The 25920-nt window shown below is 44.1% G+C and overlaps 1 protein-coding gene across 1 annotated transcript; it reads left to right on the top strand.

Annotated features, from left to right (window-relative positions):
• On the top strand, nt 1–25171 carry MUC13 (mucin 13, cell surface associated). The gene is made up of 12 exons (XM_045502351.1): nt 1–195; nt 2091–2615; nt 6678–6800; nt 8184–8290; nt 11929–11984; nt 13934–14097; nt 16521–16646; nt 16974–17106; nt 17761–17798; nt 19598–19682; nt 21933–22131; nt 23934–25171. Exons 1-11 carry the CDS (start codon nt 51–53, stop codon nt 22129–22131), a joined length of 1701 nt encoding a protein of 566 aa, XP_045358307.1. The 5' UTR covers nt 1–50; the 3' UTR covers nt 23934–25171.
• Nucleotides 25172–25920: the final 749 nt, after the last annotated feature.

The raw sequence follows: 25920 nt of genomic DNA, 5'->3' as shown, positions 1-25920 counted from the left end.
TATGACCAAACCCCAAGGAGTAATTGCCTCTGGCTGATTGACGTCAGTTAATGACTGGACTTTGTACCCAAAAGAGGGTTAAAACTGAAGACAGTTGGAGGGAAGTCATTTCCTCCTTGGATTGCCCGGCAAGAACATCTAAAATGAAAGCCTTCCCTCACCTCGCTCTTCTCATCCTCCTTTTCGGAGCCTCAGGTAAGGAACATTTTGCAATTTTTATTCTTTTAATCATGTTTGCTGTCTCTGAGATAGAACCAGCGGGCTTAAGCTACTAGCTCCAAGGTCCAACAAAGCAGACTATTTCATGGCTGAAGTTTCCTCTCCCATTCTGCTCAAAGACGTAGGGCATTTCAGTGCGATGAAGGAAGACAGAGCACAAGTAAAGGGGGCTCTGGGCTAAGGTGTGGGGTTCAGCAAGCCAGAGATTTGTCCTCCAGAGTTCCTCAGGCCAGACAAGAACAACTCAGTAGGTTCCGAGGCCTGATGCCCTTCAGTAGCCTTTTCTTTGGCCCCCAAATGTCATTTGGACCCTAATGCAGTGCAGGGATCTGGTTTAGTCCCTGATTCCAGCATCAGGAGTCTTTTGTCTCCTTCTACATGGGAATTACGGTTTATCTCTGGGCAAATCCCTAAACCCATCTGGGTATTGGCCGGCTCTTCTATCAAAGATGGATGCGCGAATCAATCTCACAGTAACTCTCTGACTCAGGGTGAGCCCTTGTTAAATGAGAAGAGTAGCAGGGATAGGAGGAGCAGCAGTGAAGATGGCCAGCTGGTGGGGCACCCAGGCTGGCTCAGTCAGTGGAGCTCACCACTCTGTCTCAGGATTGAGCCCCGCGTTGGGTGTAGAGATTACCTAAAAATACACTCTTAAAAAAAAAAAAAAGGTGGTCAGTTGGTGAACGATTTTCTTGCTCCTGGCAGAGCAATGGTTTATCTCTTCAACACTTAATGACTATTTAAGCCAGGCCCTGTTGAAGGTGGAGAGCCAGATTCTGCCATCCAGGGGCTCACAGCCTTGTGGGGGAATCAGTGGTCTTTCTATATCAGAGGGGTTAGGAATTGCTTCCTCACTTACACTTTTTTTTCTTTTTTCTTTTTCTCACGAAACCTTCTAATATTTGTTTTTAAACTGGTTGTCAGTGTCAGCGTTCTTTGAGACAAGGGTTCTAAAAGAGTAATCACTGGGTCACTAAGAGTTTACTACTGTTCCATGTGTCCAGGGGTTTCTAAGAGTTGGAAAAAAGGCAACTCTGATGATCACCGTAGCCCTTAGGGCAAAAATCATCTCTACTCATCCTGCTCTTTAAAAAATTAATGTGTCTAAAATTATTAATGCGTAAACATCCCTAGGAAACAATTTTTGGAGAAAGTTTAATACACACGTAATGAGGTATTTTTATTTCATCTCTCTTTAAATAAACCCCCTCCCCCGCCCTCCCTAAAATGGGGACTATTGCCTTAAACTATAAAAAGACAAAGACAAAGACTGCCACTTTCAGGTAGTAACAGCGCCACCTGCTGGCATTGTCAATTGTCCTCAGAAGACTACTAGAGAATATTAAACCCGGATTAATAGTCCAACAACTACAGGCCTAAATGATGTTACTTCTTGGTCCTTGTCTTCATACATATTAACTTTTTGTAATATATTTCAGTAACATTTTTCCAGTTTCTTTCTCTTTAATTTTAGCTATTGTGAGGGTTTTGTGTGTGTGTGACCGAAGTAGTCATGTATTTTCTTTACTTTTTTTTTAAAAGAGAGAGAGCGAGAGAGAGAGCGTGCATGAGTGGGGGAGAGGGGCAAAGAGAAATAGAGAGAATCCTAAGCAGGGCTCATGCTCTGTACGGAGCCCAATGCAGGGCTCGATCTCACAACCCTGGGATTGTTACCTGTACCAAAATCAAAAGTTGGACTCTCAACCAACTGAGCCACCCAGGTGTCCCCATGTATATCGTTTTTAATGTAGTCAACTATATTTATTTTTCAAGAAAGAATGATTGGGTACTAATTAGTATTAAAGAGTAAGTAACTGCCGTTATATATCGAATGTTCTTTCTTCTGAAACTTGGTATCTTTGTTCCTCTAGCCATTGGGCAAAATACAACTCCTTCAAGTAGCACTACCATGAATGACGTAATTACTGCTGCCACAACACCTGCCACAACTGCCACAACACCTACCACAACAACTGCCACAACACCTGCCACAACAACTGCCACAACACCTACCACAACAACTGCCACAACACCTACCACAACAACTGCCACAACTGCCACAACAACTGTCACAACTGCCACGAAAACTCCACCTACTTCCTCTGTGGCCTCTGTTTCTATATCGAGTTCAGTTACAGACGCCACTGTCACGTCTACAACAAGTAAATCAAGCACAGATGAAAACACAACAACTGCACCTACCCCTGGCTGCGTTTCTTCTGGGAGCAATGAGCCAACCACAGTGGTTACTTCTCCAGAAACACAAACGACAGAGACGGACACTGGATCATCCCTCATCACAGTCCCCCAAAGTAATTCCTCAGAGGCTGTTCCTTCAGTGACTTCTGGCAATGTCACTTCGCCTGAGATCAGCACCCCAAACCCTGGTCCCCCAGGTAAGAGCAATTTCCTTAAAGACTGCTCCTTTGCAGAGTCCTAGCATTGTGGAGGATGGTAGGTAAGTGTGTTCTGTGGGGGGAGGAAAGTGGGTATAGAGAGACCCAAGGTTTCCTTGAATATGAACCCCTGGAATTACAAACTCTGAGTCAAGGGGCACCTGGGTGGCTCAGTCGGTTAAGCATCCGACTTTGGCCATGGTCTCACGGTTTGTGAGTTCGAGCCCCACATCAGGCTCTCTGCTGTCAGCACAGAGCCTGCTTCTGATTCTCTGACCCCTCTCTCTCTGCTCCTCCCACACTCTCTATCTCAAAAATGAATAAATATTAAAAAATTAAAAAAAAACAAACCCTGAGTTACAAAGGCTAGTAGTCATGGCAGAGACCCTAAAAGATAACCCACGGTTTCATTCTGTTCTCCTTTGCCCTCCACCTATCCTACTTCAAGTTAGTTATGGAATATTTTTTTTTAATTTTTTTTAATGTTTATTTATTTTTGAGACAGGGAGAGACACAGCATGAACAGGGGAGGGTCAGAGAGAGGGAGACACAGAATCTGAAACAGGCTCCAGGCTCTGAGCTGTCAGCACAGAGCCCGACACAGGGCTAGAACTCACGGACCGCGAGATCATGACCTAAGCCGAAGTCGGCCGCTTAACCGACTGAGCCACCCAGGCGCCCCAGTTATGGAATATTTTTATGGACTTGGGCATCATGAAAGCTACTTTTCTAGCTTCCATCTCCCTAGGAAATTTTAAGAAATAATTTCAGCTTCTCTGAGAAGGCAAGGTCCAAATAAGCACCGTCTCTCCAGCCCCACTGGTCTGTCTCCCTGATCTACGCAAGGAAGGAGTCAGTGCTATCCTGACTCAATGTCAGGGGAAAGTATGACATTGCAATGGTGGCTGTTCACAGTTTGGAGTTTGAGTTAATTCATGGAATGTGAGTCTGAGGAATAAAAAGCCAAACAACGGCAGTGCTCAAACGGTCCTAGACATGGGGCCATTGTCCAAAGGACAGATGTTTCAGGAATACTGTCCTGAAGAGTTGGCAGTTGACCTCAAGTCAAAATTATTGAAACAGAAACCACTTGCCTCATTTCCCAAAGTTTGGTCTTATTAGAATAAGGGTCAGCAAACTTTATCAGCAAAAGCCAGCTAGTAAATATTTTCGGTTTTGTGGGCCACAATAGGGTTTCTGTTGCAGCTACTCCAGCCTGCCATTTTAACACGAAAACGGTCACAGTCCATACACAAATGAACGAGCCTGGCTGCACACCAGTAAAACTTTATTTACAAAAACTGAAGACGGGCCAGATCTGTCTCATGAGTCATAGTTTACCAACCCCTGGTCTAAAAGAATCCTCAAACCTAGGCTTGAAGGGTCTAGATAGATCTAAGAACTGGCTGGTTAAGCAAGGGGAGACAGAACCTGTATCTAAGACCTGGGTCCCTGTCTGCCTTCATGTTTGGAGGGACCACTCTGAAGACTAGGTCACCTGGGTCACAGCTGCACAATAGGCTCTACTGAAGTCAGGAAAGGGAACTTTTCTAAGCAATTTCTGCTTCCCCGGACATTGCCTCAGAGTAAAACCCCTCCACTAGCTACCTGGGGAGGGGGCAAGTCACTTCTCTCCTGGCTTCAACTTACCCATCTGTAATAAGGTGTGACTGAACCAAATAGCCATCAAAATCCCTTCTGGCTGCAACATCCTGTGACTTTATTCCTGTCGCACAGAACAGGCTGACAAGTCTGTCCTTTATTGCCGGAGAGAAAGCATTCCAGGACTTGTCTGCCTGGTGTATCCTGAGTGGGGTTGTGCTCAGTTCCTTTCCTAGGATTTTCCAAATCATCCTTGCAATGTGGGGATTTTTGAAAACACCTTTTATTTTACTTAGAATATTAGTTCATACCGAGGTGCCTGAGTAGCTCAGTCAGTTAAGCATCTGACTTTGGCTCAGGTCGTGATCTCCCGGTTTGTGGGTTTGAGCCCTGCGTCGGGCTCTGTGCTGACAGTGCAGAGTCTGCTTGGGGTTTTCTGTCCCCTTTTCCCTCTGCCCCTTCCCCACTTGTACTCTTTCTCTCAAAAATAAATAAACATTAAAAAAAAAAAAAGATTCCTTCATGTCTTTTCAGGGCTTCAAAGCTCCTTTCTTTTTAACTCTGAATAATATTCCACTGTCTGAATGCAGCACAGTTTTATCCATTCACCTACTGAAGAATATCTTGGTTGCTTCCAAATTTTGGCAATTATGAATAAAGCTGCCATAAATATGCCTGTGCAGGTTTTTGAGTGGGCATGTTTCCAACTCCTTTGGGTAAATACCAAGGAGTGTGCTTGCTGGATTATATGGTATGTTCAGTTTTGTAAGAAACTACCAAACTGTCTTCCAAAGAAGCTATACCATCTTGCTTTCCCACCAATGAGAGTTCCCATTGCTCCAAATCCTCATCAGCGCTATCTCTCTATCTATTTATTTTGAGAGAGAGGAGAGAGTGTGCAAGCAGCGGAGGGGCAGAGAGAGAGGAGAGAGAGAATCCTAAGCAGGCTTCGTGCTGTCAGTGCAGAGCCTGATGTGGGGGCTCGATCTCACAAACCGAGATCATGACCTGAGCCCAAATCGAGAGTTGGATACTTAACTTACTGAGCCACCCAGGCGCCCCTAATTTCTATTTTTTTAAATAAAAGTAGGGGTGCCTGGGTGGCTCAGTTGGTTGAGCATCCGACTTCCGCTCAGGTCATGATCTCTCAGTTCCTGGGTTTGAGCCCCACATCGGGCTCTGTGTTGACAGCTCAGAGCCTGGAGCCTGCTTCGGATTCTGTGTCTCCCTCTCTCTCTGCCCCTACCCCGCTCATGCTCTGTCTCTCTCTCAAAAATACATAAACATTAAAAAAAAATTTTTTTTAAAGTGAATTAGGCCCAAAGTTATGGAAGAAAAGAAGCTTAAACAGGGCAAAAGTATATTCAGTAAAAACTAAATCTCCCTCCTATCCTAAGCTCCTAGGACCCAGACCCCAGTTTCCTTCCTCAGAGGCAACTTCTGTGGCCAGCTTCTCATATCTTTCTCCAGAGGAATTTGTGCAAATACGAGCATACACATTTGTGTGTTTGTGCATGTTCCTCTCTTTTTATCACAAAAGAGAGCATGTTGTACCCATTGCACCTTATATATAGCTTTTTAAAAAAAAATCAACAATTTCTACCTATAAGTTTGTAAGAATATTAACACCTTTTGATCAGTCACTTGACTGTTTCTGAAATCAAAGCTCAGAATCATTTCATTCGACAGAGGTGGAGAAAATGGCCAGCCAAGACAACCATTTGGCCTCTGACCTAACTCCACTCCCCGATCCCACCACTTCTCCAGAGAGAGGAAGAGGCTGTACCCTGCCTGGTCTGGGAGCACCACCCAATGGTGTGGACACCATTGCAATATAATTCTCACCAACTATTCAAGTCATCCACTCAGAAAGCCAGGGGAGAGAGTGTGCCATCATCACTTCCTCTGAGAATTTTCACTGAGTTAATCTGCAGGGGCCCCTTCCTGTCCCTTTTTCTTTCTTCATGCACCTGTGTGCTATGTTTGTTAACTCAAATAGAACACCTAGTTTCTTGGTGGGGGGGGGGGTGCTTCTTGCCTCTACCTCCCTATAAGACAGTTATTCATACTTTCCTAGAAAATAGGATTCTCTCTCTCAAATGGTGTTAAGGAGCCCTACCTAGTGTCAGAGGCACAGACATCAAGGTTCTGAAGGATCCTTGCAATCCAAAGATTCCAACAATGGAATTAGAAGACTGCTGTCTCTATAAGTACACTCTTGCCCACCAGCCCCTGCCCTTTACCATTGACAAGCCTCTGGCTCCAGAATTTCAGCAACAAACTCCCTTGAGACGTAAGGGAATATGTATTTGCTTCTAGCTCTTCTAAGGGTGTGCTGTCGAGTAACATAATCAAGGAATGGAAAGTGCCCAGAGAGAGGCAAGAAGATTTTGAAGTATGTTTCCGGGTGTAATTTGTTGTCATTCTGTGGATTTTTAATCTCTTTCTCCTCCCTCTCAGATTCCAGCAGTCCTTGCCAAGGAGCTCCCTGTAAAGGCGGTTCTGCATGTGTTAGCCTGAATGATACCTATTTTTGCCTGTGTTCGTTAGGATATTACTATAACTCTTCCACATGCAAAGAAGGTGAGTTACAAGGGATGAACCGGGCAGAGCTGCATTTCAGACCTAAAGTGGAATGGGAAATGTAAAATAATGTCAAAAGAGCCTCCAGAATAGTAGAGGTAAAGGATGATTTATAGGTAACAAAGGCCTGCTGAGTAGAGAAAAAGCTCCTGCTTTTATTTCAGTGGAAACTAGAGGGATGGGAGATGGACCAAATCAGAGGTGTGCATGAGCTTGTCCTAAAGGTCTGGGAGTGGATGTGTCCCTTCACTGTACTGGTTAAAGGGAACGGTGCCATAAGGACAAAACGATGAGTGTTGCAGCCCCTGGAAAATTCTGACAACTGCATAAATACAAAGTCGTGCTGTTACATGGGGACACCGATGCAGGATAAGGTGCCATACTTAAGACAAACCTGAGAGCCTGCTCTCTGACCTCGATTCAGTTCTCTGTCATAGAATTTGCTTGCTCCCAACAGAAAGCTCCATTGTTAGAGACTTAAGAGCCTCTTGGCTCCTGAAATGGACTTTAGGAGCAAATCAATACACCCCTGGAATAACCCTTTTTTGGTTAGTTCAGCTGGGTGCTCTGCAGGTCCAAGGCTGTTTCCTGAGTTAGAAATTGTTCTCTGTTTCATGAATGAAAAATATCTCCCCCTGCCAGTGCAGACCAATTATACAGGAAATGAATGTACCGTGTTGGCCACAGGGATTAGAGATACCCCAAAAGCCAAACGGACGTTCATATTTCGGCACTAATAATCTCATTTCCGGGCATCCACTCTAAGTAAGGGACCCCAAATATAGAAAGGTTTGTGCATAAAGATGTTTGCTGCAAACTTTATTTTTCCTTTTAAATAGTCAGTAGCATTAAAACAAATAAAGACTATTAATGAAGATAATGTATATTTCACAGAGTATTATGCAGTCTTTAAAAATAATAGTTATCGGAAAAAAACCAATAGTTATGGGGGGGCGCCTGGTTGGCTCAGTTGGGAGAGCATGCAACTTGATCTCAGGGTCACGAGTTCAAGTCCCATATTGGGCGTGGAGCCTACTTTAATGAATAAGCATACAAGTAAATGAAATAGTTATGAAGACTAGGTAATTATTTGGAAAAGTGCTTATTATGTGACAATAGGTAAAGAAGACTCACAATGTAAACATGGAATTGTAACGATGCAAACTATGCACGGAAAACAAAAGCTGGGCGAACTGTACCAAAGCAAACATGGTTGCGTTAGGCTGGGTGAGATTTGGGGCAACATTTTTCATACTTCCAGACTTCCCATAATAATCATCATATAATGTTTAGAATTTTAGAGAATAATCTATGTTTTAAACACAATGGAAATTAACCCTTTTTATGTTAAATATTACAAAAAAGATTCTGCTTAAATTTCAGGAAAGCTATTCCCTGGAACAATTAGAGTAAAAGTATCAGAAACGTCTGGTTTGGAAGATGAAAATTCTATGGCCTATCAAAAATTACATATTAAAGTTACTGAAGTTGTAAGTATTTTCCTACCTTTCTTCCTGCATAAGTGTCCTTTATTCTAACAATGACTTACGGATGTAGGACTGGTATTCAGTCCGTACACACTGGTGCAGCTGTATTAGTCCGTGAAATAGTGAAATGCACCCTTACTGGTTGGTAAATAGCAACTGTCCTGAGCCCCTGGCACCTGGTTGCCCGGGCTCCTCCGCTAGGACGCTTAGGCCTCCCCATGATCCTGCACCTAGATGACTAACACTAAGCACGGCAGAGGGCCCTTCGAGGCTTGTTCCAACGATGCCATACTCTTTGATACAGAAGCTATGAGAATATTTTTAAAAGGAGGGGTGTCTGGGTGGCTCAGTCAGTTAAGCGGCAGACTTCGCCTCGGGTCATGGTCTCGAAATTCGTGAGTTCCAGCCCCACATTGGGCTCTCTGCTTTCAGTCCAAAGACTGTTTCAGATCCTCTGTCTCTTTCTCTCTCTGCCCCTCCCCCACTTGCATCCTCTCTCTCTCTCCCAAAAATAAACATTAAGAGAAAAGAATATTTTAAAATGGACACATAAATATAATGATGTTTTAAAATACTTTCGTAGAAAAAAAAATAAAATATTTTCGTAGGATTGAAGAGAAAAAAATCAAGGTTTCTTTTTTTCCTTTCTACCCTCAAATTTGCTTATACTTCTATCCTAGTCGGGCTTTTTTTTTAATGCCTGGAAAAGGAACTCTGTTCAGATTAGTATCTGTTACTTTTTCTCCCCCCACTGTCGAAAATGTCAAAATGAACCTTAGCTTCATTTCATTTTGATGATTGTGAGTGAATGTGCCAGCGTGAAAAGGGGTGGAAATCTCCATTCTGGATCTATGTTAGACCAGTGTTTCTGAAAGTTTAGTTTTAAAGAAAAAAAAAAACAAAAAAACAAGGAGCCAGTAAATATGTCTTAGAACCCTAGGTGGGGAAACACTTTTAAAAGCTAAAAAGCCATGGAAGACCATACCTTTCAATTCTGAATTATTTCATCACAGAAGAGTTTTGCTAGTAGAACGGTAAAACATAAAACATTATTGTCCAGCTGATTTACAGATTGTACAGAGACAGCTAGTGCTCACGACCAAACAGCCGGTGCCTGGCACTGCGAGGGTGAAACCTGACGGCAGCCTCCTGGCCTTGGCCTTGCACATACCGCCTGTGCACAACGGGCCAGCTGGCCATGACCTATCGTCTTATCCTAGATCTACATTCCAGTTCTCCCACTTGGATGATTTTCCGGTGCATTGAGGACAGCAACATCCATGTGTTCCTATTTCCAGGGAACCCCTCTACTGTCTCAGATGGCTTTACTGAGCAGTGGCCCCTGTGGCCACCACGTTCCCCAAACTTGCTTTGGGTATGAGTGTCCGCAAGCGCCCTCCTGCTACAGGCCTATGCCCTGGTCTTCAGAGACCGATTTTGAGACTTGGTCTCAGTCAGGTCTTGATGGTTTCAGAGGGACCATGAAGGGGAGAGAGCATTCTTATAATTTTCAGGAAGTTTTTTTTTCTGAAGAGGATATGCCAGAACTCATTTGCGGCTCTTACAGACAAGAAAAGAGAGATAATTGACTTTCTTCAAGGTCCTCTTAGCAGACTTTGTAGCCAGGGCAGTCCCAGCTCAGGCCCCAAGATGTCTCCCAGGGCCCATTTTCTATCCAGCTGGATCCAGATGGACAGTCTGCAAAGGGATGTGGAGTTTCCCTGTTGCATACGTGCCTGGCATTTTATGTGTAATGTTTCTAATTCCCAAAACAACCTAATGGGGAAGGTGGTACAATGGTGCTAGTTTGCTGATGAGGCTGTTAAGGATCAGGAAGGTTAATTAACTGACTGAAGGTCACCCAGCTGATGAGTGAGGAGGTAGGGACTTGAACTCAGACCTGCCTGACCACAAAACTGCTTCTTCTCCTTCTCATCTGCTGGCCGTGTCGTGCAGTAGAGGGCCAGCAGGCCTGTTTGGGTAGCTACTGCCTTCTTGTCCAGACTTACAGCCCTTCAGTTTGCTATGTGTATATCCGGACAGCCTCAAAGGGTGACCTGGAAGATTTGAAAAAAACAAAAAACGAAAACAAAAAAACAGAGACACTTTCTCCTATGCCAGATGCTAATTTTGTAATCTCTTCTATAGGCATAAGAAAATTAAGTGGGCAATGGTCAGTAGGGGAATGAGAGGGCCCTCGGAGGATGACCAATGAACTTGTTGCTAAGTGAACTCCCAGGCCCCTGATGGTTTACATAAATGCCAGCTATTCCTCGTATTTAAAAGAACTAAAAGGCGTATGGATGTATTCTGGATGTAAGGCTACCCAGACTCACTAGAGCATCAGATTTGTTTGAATGTGACTAGAATAAAAGAGAAATGATTTAACATCTTTTTAAACGACATTGGTTACCAGGATCTTTTAAAGCATTGGGTCACCATGAGGAGAAAAATAGTAAAAAGTCATTGGATTATAAAAAGGTTGCACCAACCCAGTGGAACACTCATATAATAAAATATGGAGACTGGGGCCCACAGGAGGGAAGACATGTTCAAGGTCATGTCTTTCACATTTAATTTATTCAGTCATCAGTCAGCCAGTGTTTGTTGAACATTTCCTGGGGATTGACCTGTGTTGAGTGCTATGGGGTGGGGGTGGGGGAGGTTATGAGAAAGAGAAAACTTACATTCTAATTGGGACCCTCTCACACCCCCCTCCACTTCACCCCTGCCTGAGGTCACACGACACAATTCTGCCTAGTGACATGTACTTGTGCTGGAGCCCCTTCCAGCTCACAAAGTCATGTATCAATTCCATCTCATTTTATACCAATAATAGCCCTGTTGGTAGGAATTGCTGCTACAGCAAGGGTTCCCATGAGAAGAATGAGGTCCAAAGAAGTTCTACAAAAGCTGACACATGGAGAACTGTGACCTTAGGTGTTCTTCCCAGTCCAGCCTGCTCTTTTCTGAGCCACACTGCTTCTGAACATTAGTGTGTGGGCTCCTTCCCCCTCTCTGTGTCCCAGCACTGCCTCTGAAATGCTTTAAGGCTTGTCTGCTTTAGGAAGCCCTCTCTGGTTCTCTGCAACTGGAAGAGAGTATTTCTGGATTTCTATGGTAGATCGTATTGCTCCGTGGTGCTTACCTGTCTCAACTTCATGGTGTAGTCCCCTGTCCGATCTCAGGGCACAGCCTGCCGTCTTTGTAACCTCTGTGTCTGGCATCCTGCCTCAGCAAGGTGGGAAATTAAATAAGCGTTCCTTGGGTAGGCTGATGAGTGTGTGAAGCATGCTTTATAGATAAGTCTAACAAATATGCAAAACTTCACAGTGACTTTGAAAATACAAACTTAACAAGTTAGTCTCCTTAGTTTTAAAAGTATGATCATTGATTTGGCTGGGTGCTTTAGGTGTCTGTCTTTTTTCCTGGAGAACTCTGACTTTACATCAGAATCTTACTATTTTGGAACAAAAATTATCAAAATGTGTTAGAGCACATGCAAGGAGCAAACTGCTGTGATTAACCACGTATATTTACACCAAGGAAGTTAGAAATGTGTTTATGTGAACACCTAGATATAGTATCACATTTCCCCCCCTCTTCGTGGTTATTACTAAATCTGTTCTTCCCCTTCACAGTTTGTGAATGCATTTAACAGTTTTGATTATGGACAGACTATAATTCGTGAAGTAAGGTAAGTGGATCGATGGGGGACTTTGGAGGCAGGTAATATGCCACGTTGTTTTGTCACTAAATATACAGCAGTTCCATTTTTTCTCTTCATTGTAATATTTTGCCTCCTGAATTGGAGGGTGTGCTAGTAGGTTCTTTGAGTGAATGAATTGTGGATAGCCTTTCCTTCCTAGCCCTACTGCAAAATTATTCTATAGATTTCTGGTCATTTTTCACCTGATAAAGGACTTGTATCAAATACCCCTTTCTCACTGTCCTGTCTGTTCCATCGTCACCTCCAAATCCTATCATGAATTAATCACGGGAGGGAATTTTAAATTAGAATCTGAATCCCACTTTGCTTTTTGGACTCCCTTTTGCGGTGACCATTTGAGTTTGGATTTTCTCAATTGTTCTGAGGAATTAATATGGCTGTAAACATTTCCTAAGTAGGTTGGCTATGTTTTCAAGCTTCTGATATTTATTCAGAAGTCAAAATGGAGTCTAGAAGAAAAAAAGAACAGGAAAAATATAGCATGATTCTTAAAAAACACATAGCCAATGGTGCACCTGCGTGGCTCTGTCGGTTGAGTGTCTGACTCCTGACCTCAGCTCAGGTCTTGATGTGAGAGTTGTGAGTTCAAGCCCCATGTTGGGCCCTGTGCTTGGGTGTGAAGCCTGCTTAAAACACACACACACACACACACACACACACACACAGCCACAGGCTGGAGAGGGAAGGACTTTTTGAAAGTCCTTTCCCCCACCCCTCTCTTTTAGTGATTGTATCACTCGATTCCTCTTGGACAGTGGAAGAATTAGAATTTGACACAGAGGTTCTTGGGGCTCCAAACTGCAGCGCCCAGTGGAGAGAGACCATGCAATGTCTTGCTCACAGCAGGCACTCACAATCAGGGGATCTGATGTGGTGTTCTGTGCTCATGTTCCCTGTAGCCCCACCCTCCTTCGTTCAGTGTCTGAGCTGAATCTGCCTGCTGAGCCCCCTGGCCCTCTGGGGAATGCCCCAGACTCAGTGTGGTTGATTACTGCTCTCTCTGTGCAAGAGAGGAATGCACATTCACACCCTTCTGTCTCCCTTAAAGTATAAGTGAGGTTTGCCAGCTCAGCAAGAAACCTACTCTTTTTTTTTTTTTTTTAATTTTTTTTTTTAAAGTTTATTTATTTTTGAGACAGAGAGAGACAGAGCATGAACGGGGGAGGAGCAGAGAGAGAGGGAGACACAGAATCGGAAGCAGGCTCCAGGCTCTGGGCCATCAGCCCAGAGCCCGACGCGGGGCTCGAACTCACGGACCGTGAGATCGTGACCTGAGCTGAAGTCGGACGCTTAACCGACTGAGCCACCCAGGCGCCCCAAACCTACTCTTTTTTTTAATTTGTTTTTTTTTAATGTTTATTTATTTTTGAGAGAGAGAGAGAGCACGCGAGCGAGCATGGGAGAGAGGCAGAGAGAGTGAGACTGGACCCACAGTGGGTTCCATGCTGACAGCAGAGAGCCCGATGTGGGGCTCAAACTCAGGAATCAGGAGATCATGACCTGAGCCAAAGTCAGATGCTTAACCGACTGAGCCACACAGGTGCCCTAAGACCTAATCTTGATTTTCTACAGAAAGTGACAACTTACTATTTCAGATGTTACTTGTTCTTGTTCTGGTTAGTTTCAGGCTTTTAGCACCTAAAACGGACTGTCCACAATTTTTCTCAATATCCTCCAATGGGGCATCGTTTTAGCCATAGATTTCCTCTGAGTGCACATGGAAGAGAGATAGAGCTCCAGGCCTGTAAATTGCTAGCATACTACAAGGCCAGGCCTTCATGTTTGGGCCCCAGTTGTGGATATAAGACAGCGGCTCAGGGCTGGAGCTGAGAGACTGGGGAGTCCAGGAGGTTTGAAGATCAATCTGTCAATTCTTCAGTTCAGTTCATCAAGTGATGGATTCACATCATTTTTAGCACCTCTCCTTCAGCAAGATCGGAAACACGTGCTGGTGATAAGGATGTCTCTGTAGAAGTCGTAAACATTTTCACACAAACTACAAAAGAAGATGAGGTGACCGTGTCTAAATCCATTCAGAAAGCAATTGAAAACAACAAGGATGGCATTACAGGATATATTAGTAAGTATTCAGTAATTTTATTCGAAGTTTACCTAAAGACCTCCCTTTTTGAAAACATTTCCATTACATGTGAGAAGAGGGCAAGAAAAGCAGGAGAATTGAATCCACTGATGGGCCCAATGCCTGTTAATTAGTCATTCTTCTTCCCTCTCCTCCCTCACTGGCTCTACTTATCACTCTGACCACTTTGCTCCTCTCTTTGGAAGGCAGTCGTGAACAGATGGTCTCTGGACAGGAAAAGATAAAGAAAGGAGAAACAAGAAGGCTTTATACCAACTTGTAGCTTCCAAATGATCCTAGAAAGCCTTCCTTACTCTGTTTCCCCTTTAGGCTGACACGCAAGCCCCTAGCACAGCTGGAACAATTCACTTTTGCTGTGTCACAAACCACCCCAACCTTAGCGGCCTGAAACAGCAACCATTTATTTGTTGTAAGGCCATAATTCCCCTCCTGGCCTCTCTCATCCTTCTTTTTGCTCCTGCTGAAACTTCTCCTTGAGTCTCTTAAATTTTTGCTTTTTAATGCATGTAACCTTTGTGGCCTAGTTTGCAAAACTGTTTTCTCTTTTTGGAAATACACAAATCTTGTTCGTGTATAGCTTTCCAGCACCTTTCCACTTTCTTCGAGATTTCACCCAGATTCTCACTGTTCTCTCAGGATCTGGAATGTAAATGCTCTGGGGTAAAGCACTTAACCTTCTACCTGAAACAATGGAGGCCCCTCTGCACCATACCTTCTCCTTGGGCTGCTGCCTCTTGGCAACGTGCATTCAACTCTTCACTGAGTGTTCCTTCCTGGCAGAAGAGACTGGAGAAGACTAGTTGTGTTTCTCTCATGTCACCCATCAACATGACAGCCGCCAGGCCTGGCCTTTCTGTGGGCTCCATAGCATGAAATACACACATGACCCTCCATTTGTTCACCTATTTTTCTATTTTACCCGTTTGCTCTTTGTTGTTGGTTTTCCTGTTTGTTGTTTGGGTTTTGTCTGTGGCAAGCTTGATCTCATTTGGGGCTCTAGACTTTATTACACTATTAATACTCTGTCTTTGGTTATGGGACCTTCTTTCTGTATTTTGTTTATAAATCTCATCTGAGAATTTCCTGTGCAAACCATATGTCCATTTCTTTTTATTTTTTATTTATTTATTTTTTAAGTTTATTTATTTTGAGAGAAAGAGTGGAGGAGGGATAAAGAGAGAGGGAGAGAGAGAATCCCGGGCAGGCTCTGTGCTGTCAGTGCAGAACCTGATGCGGGGCTCAAACTCACAAACCATGAGATCATGACCTGAGCTGAAATCAAGAGTTGGATGCTTAATTGACTGAGCCATGCAGGTGCCCCTAGTCAGCTTTTTCAAACGGCAGGAGATGAAGGAAGGTTAGTTACAGGTGTGGGATGTTTAGCAGAGAATAACTACTTTCTGTTTTACCTGCTCCTATGTTTGCCCCTTACTCTATTCTCAGATTCATTTTTTTTTATCCCTAATGTCTTTCAACATGCTTCTAGACTAACATTCTTAAAAGAATGCATTCCCATGCCATGCTTCTGCTCAGAATCTACCAATGGACTCCCAGGCTTGTAGGATAAAAGTCAACATCCTTAGCCTGGCATTCAAACTCTGCTGTACATGTGACTGAACAAAAGCATGATTATTTGTTGAGGTTCCTGGTGTGGCACTTGCATTGACATCATTCAATTCTCACACTAATCATGTGAAACAAGAATTATTAGCCCCGTTTTATAGATAGGGGACTCCTGGATCCACCAAAAATCAAAAAACCGGACAGACAGCTCATAGCCAGTATATGGCAGGGCCAAGAATTCTCATCTCTCTCCCACCTCGACACACCACCTCTCCCCTGCCCAAGGACAACTTCACTACTCTCTGACAAGAGTCCTTTGCTGGTTTTCATGCCTACTTTTCTCCACTTGACAGACTGCCTCTCCTTTGACTGCTCAAATCTTCCCTATCCTTCAAGACTTAGCCCACCTCCTAGAACCTTCATAAGGTTGTCTTGAGCTAGTTGAGCCTCTGAATTCCCATTGTACTTAAAGTCTGGACCGTGAGTTGACTGGGGGGACTTTCTGTGGGCTCGGACATGTAACTCCACAAAGATGGGGCCCAAAAGTTATATAACTACTATGTCCCTTGTGGATCCCAGCATAGAACTAAGTGAAAAAGAGATCTTGCCCTTGAACATAATTGTACTACCTTCTATTGAATTAATTTGAATTGAATACTATAAGGACATGGTCATAGAAGGGAAAATTAGGGAGTTGGATTTCAATATCCCAGATTTCCTTTTGTTAAATCCCAAACTGTATAGAAAGGTGTGTATGACAATGGCGTAAAATGCTTTCACAAGTTACTTTATTCATATTGTCTTTCTGACTGTATTCTTGAATTGCTTGTCCCTCTCAGTGCAAAGCCTGTGTGATTATTATGGTTGTGAAAAGGAAAACCAGCAAGACAAATGTGACAATGGTTTGCTGTGTAAATGCAAGCCGGGGATGGAGAGACCTAACCCCCAGATCCCTGTGTGTGTTGGTGAGTGTTCTACCTGCTTGTGAAATTTCTTCACAACCCCCACCTTCTCTCCTTTTGCATTTGCAAAATACAAGCTTTACTGCTCAAGGGTCCATGTGTCTCAGGGGTGTGCATTTGGGCTTTAGCCACATGGGCCTGGACTGAGGCCTTGGCTCCGAGCTGGTGAGGAAGCCCATGTGCAGCTTCACAGGGAGCGTGTCATGTGCACAGCCAGGGAGCACCTCACCTGACCCAGAAAAAGCAATGTGAAAAATTGTGTTCTGTGACATATCACTTGGGGGTTGAAGGCGTTGTTTCTGAAAATCACCCAGAAATTCTGTTTTGAAGCCTCTGCTCCAAAGTGTCCTGACACCTGCAATGCAGACCATAATAAGCAATGCTTACTGAACAAGAACAGTGGGAGCCCCGAATGCGTGTGCCTCTCAGGCTACGAGGAAGATGATCATGGGATCTGTCGAGAGTAAGAGAAACCACTCTTTTTCGTCTTGCCATAGCTCGAACTAACCAAAAAGGATAGAACTTGTAGACATATGCATGGGTTTAGGATCAGGATGTTGGAATGCTTCCATAAGTTGGTAAGATAAGAGCATGATCCTATCACCGTCATCATCATCAATGGTTTTTGAACATTCTCTGTGCGCTGGGAACCATGCTAGGTAATATGTCTCCCAAAACAATGCTGTCGGGAATGGATTTGTTCCCCATTTGCAGGTGAGGAAAGTGAAGCTCAGAGAATGTAAGTAACAAGCCCCAGCTCACAGGGCAGCAGATAAGTGGCAGGGACATGTGGCCTCGCAGCCAAGGGGAACCCACAATGCTCCATGCCTCTAGGGTTCAGCGTAGCCTGAATTGCCGAATCTTTCTGGAGCCCAGAGGATGGAGTGTTCAGTCAGTAGGAAATGGGGCCACTGGGAATTGTGTACCCTCTTCAGCCTTCCAGAGCTCCATGGAAGGTGCTCACCCAGAAGAATGGAAGCGTAAGGCAGAAAAGAGGAAGAGGAGAAGGAGGGGGGAGAATGAAAGGAAGATGGAAAGGAAGACTGGAGGCTGGGTGGGAGGTCTGACATGCTCCCCGTGGAGACTCTGTACCATGGTTTCCGTTATTGTATTTTAGGTGTGCCTTTGGCTACAACGGAGTCAACTGTAAAGACCGTGAGTATAAAAGTTTTGCTTTGTTAGTAATCATCTGAGAAATATGGAGCACATTCAAAATTCTGCCCAGGACTCCAAAGTCTCTGGCTCCCTTCACAAAGAGTGAGAAACTCTGCCTCCAGTTGGTCTTCTGGGTCATGCCATCCCATTCCTGCCCTTCGGTCATGAGCAGCAGCACCTCAGCTGTAGGAAATAACAGAACCCAGCCCACGAGGGAGGCTGGCGCCTCTGCACTTGGCCGGACCAGAGGAGGGCATCCAAACATTCTGTTCATTCTGCACATCGGCTGAAATATGCATTTTCTGTTACTAGTAAGGGTAAAAGACCAGTATGTTCCAAAAATGTCTGTGATCGTGGGAGAGCAGAACTAAAACCCAGACATTGAGATACTCAAATCTTTTTGTTCCAGAGCCATTTACTAGCTTGCGGTGTGTTGTTGCAAGTTCAGATGCTTTGTTCTCTCTTACATTCCACTGCCACCAGTCTAGGACAATACAAACTTTATATTTTTAATTATATTTTAAATCTTACCTAACAAACTAAAGACCAATGATCCAAGATGAAGGAAACATGACTGTGGCCTCCCAGTGAGCCACAAAATTCATGATGAAAAATGCTCTCAATTTCTACTATATTTGGTTGCAAGGCTGTATTTGCTAAGTCATTTCTTCCTTCTGGGCTTTTAGCATCTGCACCTACAAAATGAGAGTTTTGGACCAAATGACCTCTGAGGTCGTTTCCAGAGTGGTCTGTGCCCCCATGAATCCAAGTTGGAGGTGGCATATATGGCAGTCACAAAGCAGACAGAGAGAAAGGGTTCTAGAATAGCACTGTCCAATAGGAATGTAATGTGAGCTCCATATTTAACTTCAAATTTAAAAAATTCTAAGTAAATTAAAAAAACTTTTAATATCTTATTTATATTTGAGAGAGAAAGAAGCAGAAAGTGAGTGGGGGAGGAACAGAGAGAGAGGGAGATGCAGAATCTGAACCAGGCTCCAGGTTCTGAGCTGTCAGCACAGAGCCTGATGCGGGGCTCGAACCTACCAACCATGAGATCCTGACCTGAGCTGAAGTCAGACACTTAACCAACTGAGCCACCTGGGTGCCCCAAGTCAATTTTTAAAAGATACATAAATAAAATTATTTTAATAACATTTTATTTCACAAATATCATTTTTTAACATGTGATCAATATAAGTGTTATTAATGAGAAATTTTACTTGTTTTCATACCGTGTATTTGAGATCTGCTGTGGGTGTTATACTCACAGGCCACCTCGTAGCCACATTTGTAGTGCTCGATGGTGCTAGCCAGAGCAGCTCTAGAGGAAGAGAATGGGCTGTAATGAACTCTCCCCTCACTGATTGTAGTAAGCCTCTATTAGTGAGAAATTTAAGTCCGGTCTAGTTCTCCCTGCTTATCAACAAGGCCAGATACGGTGGGCAGGAAAAGGCAGCAGAGGTGAGGCCAGGATGTGGACCTCAGGTGAGATCTCAACTCCTACAAAGTCCAGGAAGGCCCTGCCACTGACCATGGCCTCCTTTATGTTTTTGGTCTTCTTTTATCTGGAAAGGCAGCCTCTCCTGATTGGGTTCGGAAAACACAGTTGTGGGGGAGGTGCTAAAGGAGATGAGTCTCCCACCCAACCTGCCACCCAAGCTGCCCCTGGTGGGGTCAGGGACCAGAGCCTGATTGTCTTCACAGTCAGGGACCACTGGGAACACATGTACCTTTGCAGTAGACAGTGGGGGGCTGCTCATGGGAGGTTGTGCCTACTCTTTGCTCTTCCTTTTCAGAATTTCAGCTGATCCTAACTATTGTGGGCAGCATCGCTGGCATCCTCGTTCTTGGCCTGGTGATTGCATTGATCTTCTCAGTGAGGTACGGAGTGGACGGGTCCCTTTGCCTAGGGCACAGCACCACCAGCATCATGCTCGAGGTTCTAAACATACCAGCCTTCCTGCAGCAAGAGAAGGGAAATAAGGCGAGGCATCTTTAATACTGTGGGCGTGTTGGCTTTTTTTCTTACCTTAATTTTCTTTGGCTTATATAAGCCATACGTGATCACTGAAGAAAACAGAAAAATGCGTAAAGGAGCACAATTAAAAAAATCATTCACAAAATTGACCACCCTGAGGCAACTGACATTTTGGCATATATCTTTCCAGATTGTTTTTCTTTTTCAATGATATTATAGACATAATTTTGTATCTTTTGTGGGTTTTTTTTTTATTCCTTTTTAAAATTTTTATTTATTTATTTTTGAGAGAGGGAAAAGGAGAGAGAGCAAGTGGAGGCAGGGGCAGAGAGAGAATCCCAAGCAGGCTCCCCACTGTCAGTGCAGAGTCGGACGTGGAGTTCAAACTCCACGAACCATGAGACCATGACCTGAGCTGAAATCAAGAGTTGGACACTCAGCAGACTGAGCTACCCAGGCCCCCTGTATCCTTTGTGTTTTAAAACATATATGGTTAAGGTTTATTATTATTTTTTTTTAGCACGTAATGTGACATAGCAACTATTTTCTGGTGTCACCGAAACCCTTTGTTAGCAGTTTTCAATCCCACTGATGTTGTCAAGTGCTGTTCTCAGCAAGGACTTGCCCAGAACCCTGCAGCAGCGGTTCTCACATCAACGTCAGTAGAGCCACTTGGCAGCCTGGTGCCCTAAGTGCCCTTCCTAAGAACATGGGTCGAGTCGTTTCATTTATTCGACAAATATTTCGATAAAGTTCCCTCCATTAACAGGGAGAGAGAACACTATTATCTCCGTTCCCCTTCTAAATGTGCCAAGTGCGGGTGCACTTTGGCAAAAACAAAGCTACTTGTTTGTAACATTTAGCTCATATCTTATATTTTGGCAAAATAGGTATTTTTGCACTATAATGTGAGAGGATAAATAGATTTTGTTTCTTCTTCTCTCTCTCTCTTTTTTTTTTTTTATTCCAGTTTGATATTAACTCTTTCCTCCAGAACCTTTATCATAAGGATGCAAAGCTGGGAAATGGGAATGTGAATTTCCCTTTTCTAGGAAGATGGCTAGAACATTCTGTTCTGGACCAAGGCTGTCTCCTCCTTTCCTAGGAGGATGGCTAACTGTCTTGGGTGTCCAGTGTCCTCAGGCCTGTTTGTGGAAACTTGTGACCCCGTGACAGCTATGTTTCTCAGTTCCTCCTTCCTGCTACAGAGCCAGGTTTGCTCTTAGTTCAGCCTCACATTCATGATTCTTGGGAACACATCAAGAATTATAATTTCTTGCCCATTTCAAAGGGAAGGAAGTCTCTCCTCAGGTACCTTAGACAGGAGTGCTCTCAAAGGGAGGCAATTCTGTCGTAGGCTGGGATGGCCACCAGGGTCCACAGGGTGAGTGGGTCTTCCCCTATGACATTTCCGGTGGATGACTGTCACCCCGGGAGAGTCCCGTGGGCATCAGAGATGCAACAAATGCACTCCGCACTGTGGCATCCGGGCACTGCAGGGGCAGGTCTGTGTGTGGGAAACAGAGTTCATCCGGGGCAGGTACCTCCCTCACCTGCAAGTGTGTATCCTTGACTTTGAATGCTTCCACTTGAGGTCCTTGAGGGGTCACAGCAGAACCTGGGAAACGCCTTTTTCTCCTTGTAAGACCTTTAGACCTCGAACTTCTTTTGTTCACCTAGGTGCTTCCACACACATCGACTTTGCTTGAATGAAAAATGGTGCCACCAATCAGCTTTTCCCTTTGACCTCTATGATTGTTTCCATATATGATTCAAAAGCACCTTAAGAATAGTAACATTATTAGCAAGATTTCCATGAGACCAACCGAATTACATGACACTGTTGGACCAGTGTTAATGTTCTGGTTTTGATGGTTACAGAGAGTTTACGAGGAGATTGTCCTAAAACTTAGGGAGTAATGAGGTATCATGGGTCCTGGGCACCTAAGAACTTATTCTTAAATGGTTCAGACATGTTAACAAATTGGGGAATCTGGGTAATGGGCATATGGAAGCTGCATGTATTTTTTGTTTTGTACCTTATATGTAAATTGGAAATTATTTCAAAATATTTTTAAAAAAGGATATTAATGTCTGCTTCAAGGAACTTTCTGCCATTGTCAGATCCTACTAATTCTTGTTACCATTTATAGGTCAAAGAACAAAAACAAGAATATTGAAGAACAGAACTTGATTGAGAACGACTTTCAAAATTTGAGACTGAAGCAGACTACAGGCTTCAGCAATCTAGGAGCAGACGGGAGTATCTTCCCTAAAATCAGGACGAACGTCCCCAGTCAGCTACACAATCCCTATGCAAACCAGAGAAGTATGCCTCGCCCCGACTACTAGGTGAGTCAGCTGGCTTTTGAGTAAAATGCCCAGGACAGAGCAGGCACTGGGCTATTGTATCTTCAAGTCCTGGCTGCCTTGCCGTCTTTTTTGTGTTTATTTTCTAATCAAAAGAGAAAGGTTAGAGGATGTTCCCTCCTATTGCTAAACAGTCACCACTTGGTCCCTAACACTGACCATCTATGTAACTTTAGACACATCACTTAATTTCCCTGACCTTCTATTTCCTCAGCTATAAAAACAATTTAGATGTCCTCAAGGTCCCTTTAAATTACAAACTTCTACAGATATGACTCCAGTCGGTGATGAAAATTCCTAGGCTGTTTAAGGGCCTAGGACCGAGGTCAGGCCTGGGAAGAAGTGTTGGATGAAAACATGGTTCTGTGGATTCCTTCCAGCCTGCCCATATAAAGGCAAATTTCTCCTTTCCTCTCCCCAGACTTCAAGGCATAACCCAATCAATTTCTAGAGAGATAAGGCAAGTTAGGCTGGTGATGCTTTATTTCCCTTGGGAGGATTTTCAAGGAGCATAGCTTGTATTCATTAGATTTGTTTTGGATAAGCATGCTGGCATTGTTTAGTGTGATCTGAAGAAAACTGTAAGAGGCCACTTTTATGGGGAAAGGGGACTAGGGGCCTGAGCTGGAAGGAAGGAAGGAAGGAAGGAAGGAAGGAAGGAAGGAAGGAAGGAAGGAAGAGGAAAAGGGGGCCAGAGAAGAGAGAGGTAAGGAAGAGCAGCAAGGAGAGAAATGAGTTCTTAAAAGACGAAGAATAGGGGAGGAAGGGAAAGAGGGAGGGGTGTGAGTGAGGCCTACCCAGAAGAGTAGATTATAAAGAGGATAAAGGAAGAGGAGGACACGGGAGGTTGGCAGAGGGGGCTGAGGAAGGGGAGCATAGGCTCCGCATTCTCTGTGCACATTACACTTCTACAGACTGCCCAGGTGGGCACACTGCCTCCAAGGATCTTAGTGTTCTAGGGACATTCTGTGAAAACTTGGCTTATCTCTATTTTGAAATCCCATGATTTGTTTTGCACATAAAGTTTTCTTTAGTCATGGAAGTCTGAACGGTAAATGTATGTGCAAGCAGTTGACTTGTACAAGAAGGTGCCATGTTGGGTCAGACACGTGGTCTAGCCAAGAACGAGCATCCTATGGGAGTGTCTGCTGCCCTCCCACCAAGGTGAACCCTAACCAGCAAACTCAGTAAAACCTCCTTTCCTCCTTATGCAGGGAGCCTTTACTTTTTTTTTTTTTTTTCAACGTTTATTTATTTTTGGGACAGAGAGAGACGAGCATGAACGGGGGAGGGGCAGAGAGAGAGGGAGACACAGAATTCGAAACAGGCTCCAGGCTCCAAGCCATCAGCCCAGAGCCCGACGCGGGGCTCGAACTCATGGACCGCGAGATCATGACCTGGGAGCCTTTACTTTAAGCATAATCTCTAAAGAGAATCCTTTAGAGGTAGAATAAGCATAGGATTTAGAGTCAGACCTGAGTTTGATGCCTTGCATCTTTTGTTACTAGTACTAGCTGTGTGATCTTTGACAAGTTATTTGACTTCTCTAGGTTTGTTTTCTCAGCTATGAAATGGACAAAATAAAGCCTATCTCATAGGATAAAAAACAAGCTAATATGTATAAAAACCTAGCCCAGTGACTATTCTAACTTGAATAATACTGTTCAAGTAATGTTAAAGTAATGTTAATAATTTATTGATCTAAATTTTCTCATATGTTGCTGTTGCAATAGTTCCTTTCTAAGAGTTTCCCTCCCCCTCTCCCTTTCTCTCTTTTTGTCTAGAATGGCAAAAACTGGAGACCATTCATGGCCTCAACCCAGTGTACGAGCTTTTACTTTGAGTGTCTGAAAGACTAATGGACAAGTGAGCAGCCACAAAGATCTGGCCTTTGGTATTTCTCTGCCACCCAGCACCTAGCCTCTCTCAGTGGAAGCTGTGACTGTAGTGAATGCTTGTTTGCTAAGTACCTATGAAATTAAATGCACATAGATGCGATTCGCACTTGTAAGGCAGTCGATTTTGTCCAATCAGTACAATGGTTAGGTTTCTGTTTTTGTTTTTCCTGGCAACAATAACCATGTCCAACCTAGAGAAAAGCTCCCCAGGATTGTTTGCACCTGGGAGAATGTTTCTGTGATAGCCTACCGATCAGTGACCTAATTCTGAGAGACTCTTACACATCAGGTATGGAGATCCCAGGGAGGGGTGGGAAGAACTACCATCTTTTAAGGTTCTCGGGCTTATTCTCTCACAAGTTAAAATAGGATGCTACTTCTAGCCCTCAAATACGGGATTTCATCACTTTTGACCTGCCAGGATCTTGTGACCTGGTCTCATACCAAGAAGACAGAAAGAAGACCTGTCTCTCAGCTTTTTGGAGGAGAAGTGACTGGGAATCCAGGATCTTTTTGATGTTAATTAGAAGGCCCAGACTAGAAATGTGCACCATGGAGTACATTCTAAAGTTGTCGAAATGCCAGGAGTGGGTAGAGGCAGGGAGAAAGAAAAATGTAACCAGGAGTGGAAGGAACAGAGGCAGGAGTCTGGGCCTGGAGGATGAGTATGAAGGCAGGCATGCATGATCACCTTCGTCCTCAGATCCCCTCCTCAATGAGTGAACGGACATTTCCTCCCACTTACGTCCTACCCGAGACCCAGAGCCTACGTACAAGAGTGAAGACAAAACCCCAGGAGCAAGAGCTGGAAGTCACTTTGAAATTGCAGACATTCTGTTCTGCTGCTGATGAAAGAGAGAGCTTGTGACCCGATCCAGGTGTCCAGCCTTGTAATACAGAGTCCAGAGATGCTTCGTGGAGGCCTCAGCCTTCCCTGGGGACAGAGGCTCAGCAGCGGCCGCCCGCCCACACAGAGCCACGCCCAGCACAGGCTTTCTTTACTGTTAATAGTGTCCTTGTTTATGTCTGATGTCTGGTCCCCTTTCAAGTTATTTTTATTTGTTGTTATTATTATTTGTTCTTGACTATTAACTGTAAAGGTAACAAATAAAGTGTGTTTGGTAGGCGGTGTCCCTCCTTGTGTATGGGCGTTTGGGGATGCACACAGCGGTGAGTCTCACTTTCAATAGCAAACGTGACACATGACAAACAAGACTGATATCTTCTGTCCTTGTTAGGGGCTGTTAGACTACCCAGGGCAATTTTTAATCATGCGATAGACATTTTCAGCTGCTTCCCCATGCACATCTTAACTTGTCTCACATTATGAAGCAGCCAAGCATTTTGGATAGGACCGATCTGACCCCCGGCTCCAAGGGCGGGTCTTGGTTTGCCCAAGCCCATCAGTGGAACCCCATCCCCCTTGCCAGTGATTGATTTGGTGAGCACATGGCATAAGTGGGTGCAATTAGAAAAAAGCCCCAGTTTTGGTAGGAAGCTTGGAGGAAGAGAAATCCTTTGTTCCCTTGACAAAGAGGGCTTAAAGGTATGAAGCCTCGGGCTGCTTCGGTTTTGCTGAGCCGACATGTAGAGGAGGGCAGAGCTAAGAGAACCAAGGAAGAGTGGAGCTGGAGCTCTGATCAGACCATGCCTGAAGCATCTGGACTTGACTGTTAGTCCACTGTGAATAGTTATTTCTGTTTTTGAAGTTGAAAGCATCCTCACGGATATCACTTTGTTTATTCTCGTGTTCTCAAGGCTGGGTGGTAAACGGTATAAAGGAAACACTCTTATGAACTCTTAACACCTATAAAGACATCAGCCAACAGTTCACAGCAGAAGAATTTATGTAGATGTAACTTAAAACTGGCTG

Source organism: Leopardus geoffroyi, chromosome C2 (assembly GCF_018350155.1).
Source record: "Leopardus geoffroyi isolate Oge1 chromosome C2, O.geoffroyi_Oge1_pat1.0, whole genome shotgun sequence".
In the NCBI taxonomy this organism is placed as follows: domain Eukaryota; kingdom Metazoa; phylum Chordata; class Mammalia; order Carnivora; family Felidae; genus Leopardus; species Leopardus geoffroyi.
This window is presented reverse-complemented; position numbering and strand designations above follow the sequence as displayed.